The 14095-nt window shown below is 37.6% G+C and overlaps 1 protein-coding gene across 2 annotated transcripts in view; it reads right to left on the minus strand.

Annotated features, from left to right (window-relative positions):
* Positions 1-12890, minus strand: part of TFB1M (transcription factor B1, mitochondrial) — a 27157-nt gene extending 14267 nt beyond the window's left edge. The window contains exons 1-6 of one of the 2 annotated variants that reach the window (XM_068677164.1): positions 12738-12890; positions 12015-12206; positions 10301-10452; positions 6947-7055; positions 5072-5223; positions 984-1103 (exon numbers count right to left, since the gene is read on the minus strand). In XM_068677164.1, coding sequence (XP_068533265.1) covers positions 984-1103; positions 5072-5223; positions 6947-7055; positions 10301-10452; positions 12015-12147 — 666 coding nt within the window. In that variant the 5' untranslated portion in view covers positions 12148-12206; positions 12738-12890. The other variant, XM_068677165.1, reaches the window with a different exon arrangement.
* Positions 12891-14095: the final 1205 nt, after the last annotated feature.

Consider the following 14095-nt stretch of genomic DNA (forward strand, 5'->3'; position numbering starts at 1 on the left):
AAAAGAATTTTAAATCATTATCAAAATATGCACAGCAAAAGACTGTAAAATTCACTGTGGTAAGAGAGAGGGAATGGGCTTAAAAAGGTTCTCAAGAGAGAAGTCTGAGGAGTAAAAAGACCAAGAGAGAGATTGTGATAAAGGGAAAGGATGACTTATTGAAGAGGTGAACAAACCATTTCAAGAGGATCTTTCAAAAGCAGAAAGTAGATTTCCACGTGCACTTAGGGCACACATACCCCACTCAGTGTATCAGGCACATATTTTTACAAAAAGAAAAAAAAATGATCTACATCTAAAATCTAGTTTAAATTTATCATTTTTGATTCCTGTAATCCTAATGGCTATTAATAAAAATCTGGCAGTAAATAAGAGGGTAGCAAAGCCACTGTTCTCCTCTCAAAAGCAGATAGGAGAGAGATCAGATGGTTACTTTTTTAAACAGGGAGTAGGATGTAGGTGACTAAGTGGTATAGCGAATAAGAGGGTGTTAAATATACTGAAGATAAGCAGGGTGAAATGTAAAGATTATACATGTGGTAAAATTAGAGATCTTTGACATAAGAAAAGCTTTTATTTATCAGGGTCTTTCAGAGGACCCACCAGATTTTCCAGGCACAGTTCCCAAACTGTTCATAACTGCAAACTGCAAAATAACTGGCTTTCTATGTATGCTCCAATCTATTTTCTATGTATGCTCCAATATCCAATAGGATAGCAGACTATCCTATTGCTAAATTTGTATCACCCTCTCCGGAAACACCCAAAGAAGTACAATGATCTTACAGATAAGACTTGAAGGTCAAAGCCAAGTTCTGAGGAACCAAAAAACAAAAAAGTATCTTCTTGAACCATGTACGCTTCACTTACAGGTGTAAGACACCACTCTACTTAGTAGTACAGAGATGCTGAACTGAAAATCAGATATATTACCTGTCTGAAAAATTAACAATAAAACACACACACAAAACAAACAAAATTACCTCTGGTTTTGGAACAAAGGCTTGACCTGGTATTACGAAACGGTTTTCAACAGTGCAGAGATGCTGAGACATGATGGACAGTCTGCTACGTTGCTTGCCTCCTGTATTAGCTGTAAGCCTCTATTGAAGAATCAAAAATGCACAAATCAGTGAAACTGAATTGACCAAGTGGTCAATTAGATTAAAGCTTGATTATCAGTATAATCAAAGACAAAGATACATTAAAAAAGAAAATTAATTCTTAAGAACTCATATCAGAGTTTATGCCCAGCTCATTTTGAATTCTTTCCTCTGATGTAACAGCATTTCATTAAGATATCATGGTAATTTACAACCTCAGTCCTTCAATCAAATGCACATGAAAAGGAGCTCCTTGAACTTCTGCAGAACTTAATGAGTGTTCAAATAATTTTGTATGGGCACAAGAGAATACTGAAACACTCTGACTGCAGAATTCAAACTGAACACCATTGGCTGATGGTATTCTCACATACTTTCCTTCCACTCTTTCTGAATCAAGTATTTTTCTTTCTTCTCCAAAACCAAACCTCCATAAACTCAAAATCAGATACCAAATGAAATTTCTTCACTATAAAGTGGTGTATGTTTATATGCAAATAAGTTCACTCTACTTTACGTAAGTTTAGATACCTAACAACACCAGCATTTAATACCTAAAATTGAAATTAGCAGTTTTCTAGTTTTCCCAAGGGATTTCTTACACAGATAGTCAAAAAGTCACCCAGAGAGTGGAGGTTTTCTACACAAAGTCAATTTTTGTATCTGGTAACATCTGTACATTATGCAGCTTCACATGAAATTCATACTCATGATATCCTGCCACTTTTATTAAAATTATGTCTGAAAAATAAATTATACACATTGCTGAAGATTTTTTCTTTTTTTTTTTCAACAAGTCTCCTAAAAGGCAGTTCAAGTGTTAGCATAGAACCAATAAAATACTTTTCAGTGACTTCTCAGAAAGAAAGCTTAGTGATTCTGTTTGCCTACATCAGCATTTAAAACTACCTTAATTTTTTATTTTGGAGGAAACCTATTATATATATATGTGCCACAGTCGTTATTCCTTTTAAAGAAAAGCACCACATTACAGTCTAACAATGCAATCAGATATGCACTTCCTTTACCTCTGCAATGGAAATGAAACAGACAGGACAATTTAAACAAGCTACTCTTACTCTCCATGAAAACAGCAAGCCTCAGGCTTCCTACTTCTCAGCTACAGAAGGGATAACTTAGCAACATCCAAGTCTGGGCAGTAACATTTCAAATCACTTCAATCTCATCTGCAGGAACATACCTGAGTACGGCACTTCTCAATGAAGCCAAAAATGCAGAGAACATATAGCCCAGGTGGTACTTGACATCTCTTTAGGAGTGCTCTCTACCAACTCCTCTCAAGGTACCTCAGGGATTACTATTATTTTTTTCTTACCCAGTAAGCTATCCAATACAACCGTGCTTTTCATAAGCACGTATTAAAACCCCATTATCAATGAATCTGCAAAATCCATCACAAGAATTAACGTACGTGAAGAACTAAGATTGGCAAAGCTGGCCATATGAAGGAATTTTAAACACATCCTTGTATACAAGCCTTTTTTTTTTAGAATATATTTATATTCAATTTATAAGAATTATGAAAACGTGATAATTTTTCTTGTTTGCTGTTCAAAAATCTGAACTATTTCCCACTTAATTAGTGCCTTTTTTCTAGTGTTCTAAATAGACAGCAGTGTTAGACCCAAATTAAGTAATCTTCTCTTCTAACATGCCAATCTTGTAAATGCCTAACAGCTTATCACCCAGCCTGGCAGCCCTCAGATGGCACTGGCAGAGCAGTTCAAATTGCACTCTGTGCTCAGTTTTACTTTAATATTAGAGACTAACAAATATCTTCCATTTAAACTGAAATAAGACTCATATTAATGGTCAGGAAGTATCCAGCCCAGGTACCAAATTGGAGGTGAAGTACTGCGTAACCTGTGGCAAAGTAAAATATCTTTTCCTCAAAATAAGGATTGATTTTACAAAAATAAACTATAGAGGCAAAATGATTTGCCTGACACTTACAAACATAATTTTAATGCTGTGGATATCTGGCCTTATCCTCCTTAATGTGCCTCAGAACTCAGCATATAACAACATAACTACTGGTTCTCATCAACAGTTTAATCAAATCATATCAAACACAGAGTTCAGTAGTAATAGGCCTATGCTGTCATAACTCATGACAATGTTGCTGTTAGAAAATAGAAAAGCAGGAAATTAACACCAGAGAGAAATGCAAAGATATTTTAACCTTTTATAATAGTAGAACCTAGCCTGACTGCAAATTAACATGGCACACTCCTTTATTTTCTTACTGTTAACATCAAGTTATCCTAATTGATTACGAAGCACATAGGTCCATTCCATCACAGCAGGCTACCCTTCCACCGACAGCACGGCATACATGTATGCACCAAGACTTTCTTTAGTATTTAGGCTCTTAGAAGGGACCAGTGAGGACACCAAGCTGTTAAGAAATTTTCCTTTCAGGAATGTAAATCCATAGATACACAAAATATTAGTAGAAAATTAAAGATCTAATTTATTATCTGCATTAAACTGTTCTGTATTTGCTGGTACTGAATATGCCTGTAGTTGCCAAATCACAGTGGCTAAGCTACTTTAGAAGACCACAAAAAAAGGCACAGGTTTTCATTACCATTCCTCCTAATCAGAAGACCAAGTAGCTTTTCCTAAAGGAGTATTCATTATGTCAAACCAATTATGGAAACACAAACCATGAACTATGAAAAATTTTGTCTTCAGTGGAAGCTCTCTGCTTGAATAAGCATAAGAACAAGAATAAGGAGGTCCCAAAATGTAAAGTCAACAACAACACTGATTCATTGCACAACCTTGAACATATCACTCAATTTCCTAGTGTTTTTAACTTCACTTTCTAAACACAAAGAACTTAAGAGTGCATGGTGTTTTGCATCTCATTTGATCTATGCCGAGTGCAGAAGCACTATAATCTACATGTCACCAGTGGTGTATGCAGCTGGTTACAGCTATATAAAGCACAAAGTCCATTTATGCTCTCAGCACTAGGCCACTTTTTCCACTGTTTTTACAAATCGTTGTATTTTACTCATCATCACTTTGCATTTTGTATCAGTCTGTGAGCCATATCTTGCAATAAGATATAATCTCAGATGACGTGAAGTCCTTCTAGAAAACGGAACCATATTTTTTAATGCCAGTAACCACATGAGCTCAGAAGTGAATTCAGAACTCCAGCTCGTTTCATAATAAATGTTCATCCCTGGTGTTCTCTAGAGCCACCTACTGGAACAACTTCAGTACTCACCTTGAAGCTTGATTTCAGGGCTACAGTAATGACAGCACAGTATGGTTCTCTATGACCCCAAATGACAATAGACACTTGTATATATAATTACTATTAATTTACATACAGTAAAACACAGTAAAATTTTATTTTTAGAATTTTAATTGTAAAGATAATTAAAACAACACAAACACAGCTTGCGTAGAGAAAACCTGTTATTACTAACTAATTGGATGGAAATTCAGTCTTCAGACTGATGGGCAATTACTTTTTTTCATATATATTGTTTTTTAAGCATCAAATTGGATTCAGGTAAGAGGCTTACTACTTTCATAATTATAAAAAAAAGTCTCTTTTGTTATTCTTATAAAATAAATTAAAAAAAGATATGAAATGGTGCATGAATGACTGTAAGAAAAGGAAACTAGTTAAGGACGGAAGAGGGCTGTGGAATCTATTCAGGTTGAAGAAATCAGACAAAAAAACACACACATTAAGTAGCTTAAGAAAATATAACCCTCTATAAGAAATCATAAATAAAAAAAAATATGCGCTGTGAAAAGATCAGAGCAGACGATTATTTCAATGTTAAAAACTGAACTAATATTTTCCTCTCTTTTTTCAGGCAACTAAGAATGTTTTTGAACTTTTAAACAAAACGCTGCATGTCAACCAAGTTTTGTTCCATTTATCGTTTTTAAATATTGGGAAAATGGTAACATCTTACCTCTGCGACTTCCTTCTGAAAAGTCAGTGTCATCTGTGTCCTGCCATAAATAAAAGGCCCATTCTTTTTGGAAACATTTTCAAGCCATTTGATGATTAGAGGAGTTGAAACACTGAAGGGTAGATTCCCAATGATATGAATATTTGGTGGCTCTGTTAACATTTGATGGGAAAAACAAAACCAATAAACAACTTGCAAAATGTCTGGGATAAGATTTTGCCATGAATGAGTACTTCAGAAAGATATGTGCCTATCAATCTAGATTAAAACTATGAAAACAATTTTTATTGTGCCACATCAAAATTATGCCTTTCCATTTATGCTTGTCTTATGCTGACAAAACGGTGTTACTGTTCATGGTAATTAGCTAGAAAAAAAATAAGTGGTTAGGTCTGGTTTTCATTTACATTAGAATAAATCAGTAACTTTCAGCTGATTTTCAGCTGCTTGGTAGATTTCAGCAGAGATACTCAGAATAGCAGACATACAGACAACAATTCAATGATCTTTAACTACAACTATCAGGTACAGAGTAAATAGCCACACTCATCATTCTGTCCAACATGTTACTCCCAGACACATTTTACTGAGTCTTCACAAAAACAATTCACTTCACTAAAACAATCACTTAGCTCAAAATGAAGAGAGCTCTCCTTTTGTATAGAGCCCTATGAAATCAAAAGGTCTTCTAACAAGCACAAGGCTTAGCACAGCTCCTTAGCCATATGAAGTCGTAAGTATCATTCAACTATGTACTGCATCGGTGTATGTGTTAAGCAGGCACTTCATTAGTAAGGATCCTCACCTCTACGCAGGAGAGCAGTAGAGGTGGACAAAATAAAGTGTTGCAGTTTCTTAGATACTACAGCATTTAGTGACATGGCTGGCAGATGATGTTATTAAATTCAGCTGGTTCTTTGGTACATTTTACTTATTATGCAGTTTCTAAACTCTCTGAAATCCACCAGACTTTCAGATTTTCACGTGGCAACAATATTATATATATATATATATATAAGTATATCTTACCAGTAATTAGTCAGCTCCAAAGACGAGAATAACATATGTATGTAGAAGAAACATTAATTTTTTAAAACTGCACACCTTCACATATGCATCTGGTCATAGTTTTGTGAACCCTTTGCAAATATGCAAGGCATTTTTAAAGGTGAAGATAATGTGGCATAGTCTTTTATGTCTTACATTAGAAAGCAGTTTACTGTTCTTCAGGCACTGCAGACAGTGACTCTACAATAAATTAAGGCATTTGGAAAAGGAGCCTGGGAGGTCATTTCCAATTTATCTAAATACTGTTACGCGTTTCAAAAGGAAGGTAAAATCAAGCCCTATGAGAATTTCAGATCTAAAAATATGTAAGTAAATAAATAAATCTCTATTTGGATTCTACATTTGTCAAATATATATATTTGAAGCTAAAGCAATAATAAGAAAATCCTAAAGGCTTCTGAGAAACCTACAGAACTGTCTTTAGTGGAATGACAACAGTGGTTGCTTCTGTCTTGTTCCAGAAGAGGAAGAAGCTAGGAAGCAAGTATACAATTCAATTTGCTTTTATACGTTCCAAGACTTACTGTTGTACAGTCAGGATGCCCTAAGGCAAATAACTGCAAAGCAGTTATATTAAGCAGCAGTAACACTGATTAAACTATCAAACAAATTCTGCTCAGTCTTAGAAGAGGATGACAATTTTCTAACTGTTTCTTTCTAGAAAGTGAGTTAGCCGCTCTCTATCCTTACCTTCAACATGTATCTGAAGAGAGCACATAAGCACTGAGTGAACTCCAGCTGTATCTCCAAACTTAAAGAGTAAGTTGGAAGCCTTAAACATAAAACGAACCAAGTCCGAATACTAACCGTCCTCCCAGTTCTTTTTTAAGTGCTTTGGAAAAGCCTTCTCCATCTTAAATGTCAGAATATCTCCATGAACAATGCGCACTTTTCCTGGAGCTGCTTCAGACAGCATCTGTTTGTAAGCAAGCAAGTAGGACGTACAGTGAGTATTAACCACACTGATTTCCAGCATCAGCCACAGTAGGAATTAAACCCCTGCTGTACGTTTATCTTCAATACACAAAAAAAGAGTAACAGTTCAAACTGAGCACACTGCTTACAAGTATTTACCTTCAAAAAGAGAACACTAATGAAAGAAGTTCAATGCATGCCTAAAAGCTGCAGAATTCCTAAAAGAGGATTTAAACCTAAAAAGGCCGACAAAATTCTCTTCAACAAGGATGATTAACAAGCCCCAGGCCACTAAGAGAACCCCACCTGATTTAAGTGCTAATGCAAAGAGCAGGTATTGAAAAGTTGTTGGATCTATTACCTATGGAAACAAGGCTCAAAACGTTTATTCTGTCTGCCCCCATAGGGTCTACCTAGGGTCTATTATTTTAGCTATATGTGATACAAGACTGTAGAAACATTCAGCCATTTTTTCCTTCTCCATAAAGAAGATTGTCTTCATATTCCTGGGAGTAGTCTGAACTCAAACCTTTAGAAACCAAGGAGTTCTACAAAACAACAGGCTGTATGAATACCTAGCAGTAGAGGAAATCTCAACCCTTTGTATCTTGTAAGACATCTCACAAACTACCATGTTCTCTATCCCATCTCTCCATCCTATTTCTGCAGATTACCTGGTACTTAAATGGTGAAATACCAACTTAGAACTAGATGCAGTCTGATGACCAATTCTTTCATTTCTGGTGTCAATTTATACAATAAAATTGTTACAATTTTTAGTGCCATATTTTCTCTTATAGTATGATACTATGCACAAACAGAATAATTCAAAAGGAAAGTCAATTTTTATAAAGATGACTTTGGGGGATATTTACCAGTCAGAATAATGAAAAATGGCTTAAAGAGCAAGTTTGCTTTTGTGCTGAATCCAAATGCATAAATAGTTAAGTGCTATTGGCTTAGCTGATGAAATAAGCTGCTCATCACTGTTAGTTCCCTCTTCAGTCTAAATCCTGCTAATATGCTCAGGGGCACAAAGAGGTTTCACAAGTTTCTGAGCCAAACGAAAGTGCTGCTTTCTCATACTTCATGAGAATGTTCATGAAAATGTTTTCATTAAAATTTTTGGAGTAAAACTTTTTTTTTTTTTTTTTTAACTTCAAAATAGCTAAATTCTGTGTAGAATACTAAAAATGCTTAACTAAAAACTAAGTGTTCCTACAAGTTTTAAGAGCAATTATTTTCAACTGGAAAAATAAATCTAACCTCAACTGCAAACTACTTAATGTTTTTTTTCAGCATTACATTAGCAATTATATTGCATACATATTCACTAATCTGCCATGATTTGTCAAATCTTTCTTTGAATCTGTCATAAATGCTGTAACATGATGAAAGGCAATATAAGATCAATAAACTTAGAAAACAGAACATGAGAAAACAGACAGCTGCCTACACAGTAATGGATTATTAACATATGTTCTATCTTTTTTTAACCATAGGATTTTATTTTATTTTTTTTTATTTTTATAATCACATTTAATATCATTGAGAACACACCTCTCAGCAGAAAATCACATTCGTATACTTCTAATTTGAAATAAAGTCTGAGGAAACTCATTGAAATTTTCTCTGTTTAAAAGCCGATGTGTACAGCTAGCATGGTTCCAGGAGCTCTTGTGCACCAAGCACATGAGCCAAGTGATTTTCCATTATACAGACCCTCTTGTTCTTTGCACACAAGTGAAAAAGCATAAAGAAAACAAAGGGTACAGTTCAAAAAAATGAAATGGTCTTTCTGGAAGAATTCTATATTCAAGCCACTCTGTCTGAGAGCATCTTTTTTTTCTCCTGGTAAATCTTTCCAGCCTAATAACTATTAGGGCATATAGCATAGGGTGAGACAGAACTGACAGAATCTCAACTTGTGCAAACTGTCACTCTGTACACATATGTTCTTCCTAGATTTCCGTTTTGCAGTAAAGAGGACCCCAACTTCAGCTTTGTAATAGAGATCACCGCCTGAAAAACAGTCAATGCTGTATGCTTTACATCAGTGATTTTATAAATACTTAAAAAGACTTTTTTCAGTATAAGACTTTTTTTTAAGTAAAAGTCTCAAATTTGTATTTTTAATCTCTGATTTATTTTGTTACTTAAATCACAAACCTTTTATGAGCATTCAAATTTTGATACAGCTTTTAATGGGAAACTAGAAAAGAAAGAGGTAATATGACCCACACTGTCACAAACGAACGAATCATTCCATCATGCATCACCTTATTTGGAGGGGAAAGAAACAAAAAGAAATACCATCTAATTTAACATTAATGGATGCAATATATTTCTTGTCCATTCACATTCACAGGTGCTGAGTTTTAGCATCTTTATATTTCACAACCTCATTCAGACATATTTATGTCTACTGTGAAGAGGTGGCTAATGAAAAATGACTGCTGTTAACTCACTTGAACAATAAATATGATTACCTATCAAAGATTATAGATCCTGAAAAGCATACTTTCATTCAGAGGCACGCGTTTCAGTAGCTGCATTTTGGGAGACCAGAAAAGATGTCTAACTACATAAAATCTGTTATGTCAGTATCGTTTAACCTCAAATTCCTTCCAATCCCAAAGCAGTTCTTGAAATCTAAACTGCAAATGCAGATTTGCCACCATTCAAGAAAAGTGAAAACACTATGTGTTCACACTTCATAAGGTATATGTGGTATACTGTAAATTACCAACAGCTAAATCCACAAAGACATAATTACATGCATATTCAGGTTTCAGGATAGGAACCATTTTGTTGATATTTTAAATTATTAATGTCCTACAAAGAGATGGTAGCCGTTCTGAAGTGAACTAGTTACTTTTTTTCACCACTGATTTTTAGAGAAAAAATATTTAGCTGCAATATAAGGAAAGCCATTCAAATTGCTATGATTAGATGTTTCAGAAGCATACGAAAACAGCTGAATATGATGAGGTTTGGCCACTATTTTTCTTGCTAGGTCTATATAGTCAAATTCTATAAACTTGACATTTTAATAGCAATACAAGTAGACGGCATTTCAGAAATACCACAATGAGTTGTGAACTTGTATCAGTTTCAAAGACAGGTGCAAAAATTTATTTTGTTTGTTTGTTTGTTTTGGACACTTTGAACCTTTCCATGTTCTTAAACTGTTCTTATTCAATGTTATGCATACATTTACACCACAAATCATTCTACAGTTGATACCTGCAATCCTGGAATGAATCGAGGATCTTTTTCAACTAAAAGGAGCTGTTCAACATCAGCATTGAGAATAGACCTGGTAATTCCTCCTGGCCCAGGGCCCACTTCACAAACATGAGCATTTTTCAGCTTGCCAGCTTGTCTCACTATCTTGTCTGCAAGACATAAAGAACATACTAAGCCTTTATTCTCCAAAGGATCCAGCTCACTAAGATAAATTCATTGTTTATTGTTAAAGTGCAAGCACGCTTATCTCAGAGTAGACACAAACAGTGACACATCCCACATAAATGATCACATGCCTGCTAGACTGCACAGAATTCAGATTTGTTTCATGCTAAAAGATACAATCAACTTTTTAAAAAAGGCTATTTTCAGTTTACTCTCTTTACAATGTTGCTTATTGCAGAATCAAATCAGAAGAGAATATTATTTTTCATCTGTAGGTCAGCAGTACTATTACTCTTCCTCTAAGCACTTCTGTTCATCAACCTTAAGCCTCTACTACTTATCTTTACAAAGGTGTCTTCACTACAGAATACCTATTTCAAGGACATTTAAGAAGCAAAAAGGATACAGTCAAGTTCTAATAAGACTACAGTATGTAGAGAGCAAAAAGGGAGAGCTGGAGTAAAGCTAGAGTTGGAATACAGGTAACTGGTAATTATAAAAAGGCAGGCAGTTAAATGATAAGGAAAGGACATTTCCTTCCTGTACCCAGATGGAAGGATACAACATAAAAACTGATTACAGACTGGAAGGAAAACATATTAATGATAGAAAAATGACTAAATTAAGCATTAAAAATGTAGCTAATTAAAAAAAGACATTCTTAGGAAGCAAGGAATGGAATGATAAGGGATATTATACTGCACAGTCTATAAGCCTCCTAAATATGCAATAAAAACAAGAGATATCTGAAAATGTGCCTACCTATAAGGTACTCCTAAACCCACACATACAGTTTTATTCCACAGTAAGACTCTGGTTATTCATGATGGGGAACTGAGTTTTATGTTCACATCCTCAATCTTTATCACTTGATTCACAATGCATAATCAAATCAGATACATGAAGCTGCACTGCATTTATTATTGCAAAACCCAGCCACCACTAGGACAGTAAAGAAACCCTCTATGAATTGAACATTGCCATCTTTGTCACCCACTACTGAGATGAAGCTATAGACAACTGAATTGCTCAGAACAACGTAACTGATTCAAAGAGCTACATTTCTGACAGATGAGACAAATGACCTTTTAAAACACAGTTACTACACTTTTTATGATGCATAATAACCTGAAAATATCCTTCGTTTTTGAATCAAACTTATAAACTGAATTTACTTGTAACTTATCAAAGCTTGATAATAGTTTGATAATACTTGATAGTACTTATAAATGACAGTAACTCAATGGAAACAGTAATAGGGAGGCTCTGAGTTTTGCATTTGAATTGATAACTCATATTTCATATAGGAATATGCTTTCTGCCTAAAAATTATTCCATAATTAACTCTGTAAGGAAACACATTTTCTGTAAATTTACACGTGAAATCAAGTCGTCTAAGCTAAAACTGCTTTTAAAAGTAATCTTCTGATTGTCATAAACTTGACAGATGTCATCATGCAAACACCACCTCCTTAGCTAGGACCTGGATCCTGAGGAAAACCACGATACTATGTTTTAGAGTAGCTAAAGTCTGTAAGCATTTAACCTGTCAATCGCAAATCCAGCAGAAAGTTCTGGGAAAGCTGTTTCTGTGCTTGAAGGCGGAAGAGCTTGATAATCTCGCCAACGGTTGGCAGAGGAGGCAGGTTGAAGGCAGCCACCTTCCCCCGAGCAGCCATAGGGCAGCGCTCCTGCTCCTTCCCCCCTGGCAGAAACCAAGAAGAGCTGACTCTAGTACCTGCAATACATTAAAATACGTCGACATTAAAAGCCTGGCAGAGCTTACAAGGTGGGACTTGATTCACGCATCGTTACGTGGGTGCTATATTTCAACTGTCAGCATTGTAATCACTGTATGCAGTGCTTATACTGAGGACGTGTACAGGGGATTTGGGCAACAGCCTCATTGTGTGGGTTTGACAAGCCAGGAGGCAAAACAAAACCTCTCAGAGGTTTCAATTACTGCTTTTTACTGCAAGTAAGGCCTCAGCCCTCAAGGAGAAGCTGCCTCAGCCCCAGCCCCAGCCCCTCCCCTCCCAAGGGGGCGGGGTCTATCGGAGCCCCGCCCCCAACCAACCCCCGCCCCTAACAGCGCGGCCCCGACTGCGCATGCGCGACCGCCGCCAGCGTGGCCGTGGCGGAGGGATCGCGGGGAGGTGCTGTGCGCCGAGCCGCGGTGCAGCCGCAAAGCGTTTTGTTTTTTTTCTCCCTCCGCCGTGGCGGAAAGGAGGCCCCCGAGCAGCAGCCAGGCGGCGCCGCCGGCCCTTACGGTGTCCCGCGGGGGCTGCCCCGGAACGGGAAGCTCCTCTCCTCGGTCTTCTCTTCCGCCTGCCGGGCGCGCATGTGCTGCCTCGGCGCCCCCGTTGGCCCTCAGGGAGCAGCGGGGCTGCGCATGCGCCGTGCGGCGCAGGGGGCCGGTGGCGGCGGGTGTTGCGTGTGCGCATGCGCGGGGCAGGGGGTGAGGGGCGGGGGGGGCCCGTAGGCGCGTGCTGGGGGCGGGTTCCGCCGGTGCCTCATCTGCTTCGAGCAGGTGTTGGGTTAAAAGTTCTCCAGCTTCTATAATGTGCCTCGTTATTAAAGCAGTGTACATAAATTAAAGAACCACAGAATGGTTTGGGTTGGAAGGCACCTTACAGCCCACCCAGTGCCACGCCCTGCCATGGCAGGGACACCTCCCCCCAGCCCAGGCTGCCCACAGCCCCATCCAGCCTGGCCTTGAGCACCTCCAGGGATGGGGCACCCACAGATCCTCTGGGCAGCCTGTGCCAGGGCCTCGCCTCCCTCTGAGTGAAAAATTTCTTTCTAACATCTCATCTAAGCCTATGCTCGTTCAGTGTAAAGTCATTCCCCCATCCTATCACCACACACCCTGCCAAGGAGTCCTTCTCCATCTTCCTGCAGGCCACCTTTAGGCGCTGGAAGGCCGCAGTAAGGTCTCCCCGGAGCCTTCTCCAGGCTGAACAACACCAATTCCCTCAGCCTGCCTTCGTAGGAGAGGTGCTCCAGCCCTATGATCATTTTTGTGGCCCTTCTCTGGACTCGCTCCAACAAGTAATTACTGTTGCTTCAACAGGTAATTGCTGAGAATACGTTTCTAGAAAGCTACTCAGTTACTAAGAAGCCACAATTAATCATGGATATTGTTAGATAGATGTAAGAAAATGCAGGCATTAAAGGAGTACCAAAAAGTAATCCCTCGCTTAATGTAAATGGGCATTAGACATAGTTTCTGCCATCAACAGCATGTTCTACTTAAGAATCACCTAAGTTGGAAAAGACATTAAAGATCACCAAGTCCAACCATCAACCTGAACTATTGAGTTCCATCACTAAACCATGTTCCTAAGCACCACATCCACACATCTCTTAAATATCTTCAGGGATGGGGACTCCACCATGTCCCTGGGCAGCCCCTTCCAATGCTTAACCACTCTGTCTTTGAATAAATTCTTCCTAAAGTCCAATCTAAACTTCCTTTGGCACAACTTGAAGCCATGTCCTTGTGTCATATCATTTGTAAGCTCAAGAAAGACCAAAACCTTCCTCACTGCATACTCCTTTCAGGTAGTGGTACAGAGTCATTAAAAATGTAAGGAACATTGCAATTAGTCTAAAGAAAATGAGCTG

This window comes from Anas acuta, chromosome 3 (genome assembly GCF_963932015.1).
Source record: "Anas acuta chromosome 3, bAnaAcu1.1, whole genome shotgun sequence".
Lineage (NCBI taxonomy): Eukaryota > Metazoa > Chordata > Aves > Anseriformes > Anatidae > Anas > Anas acuta.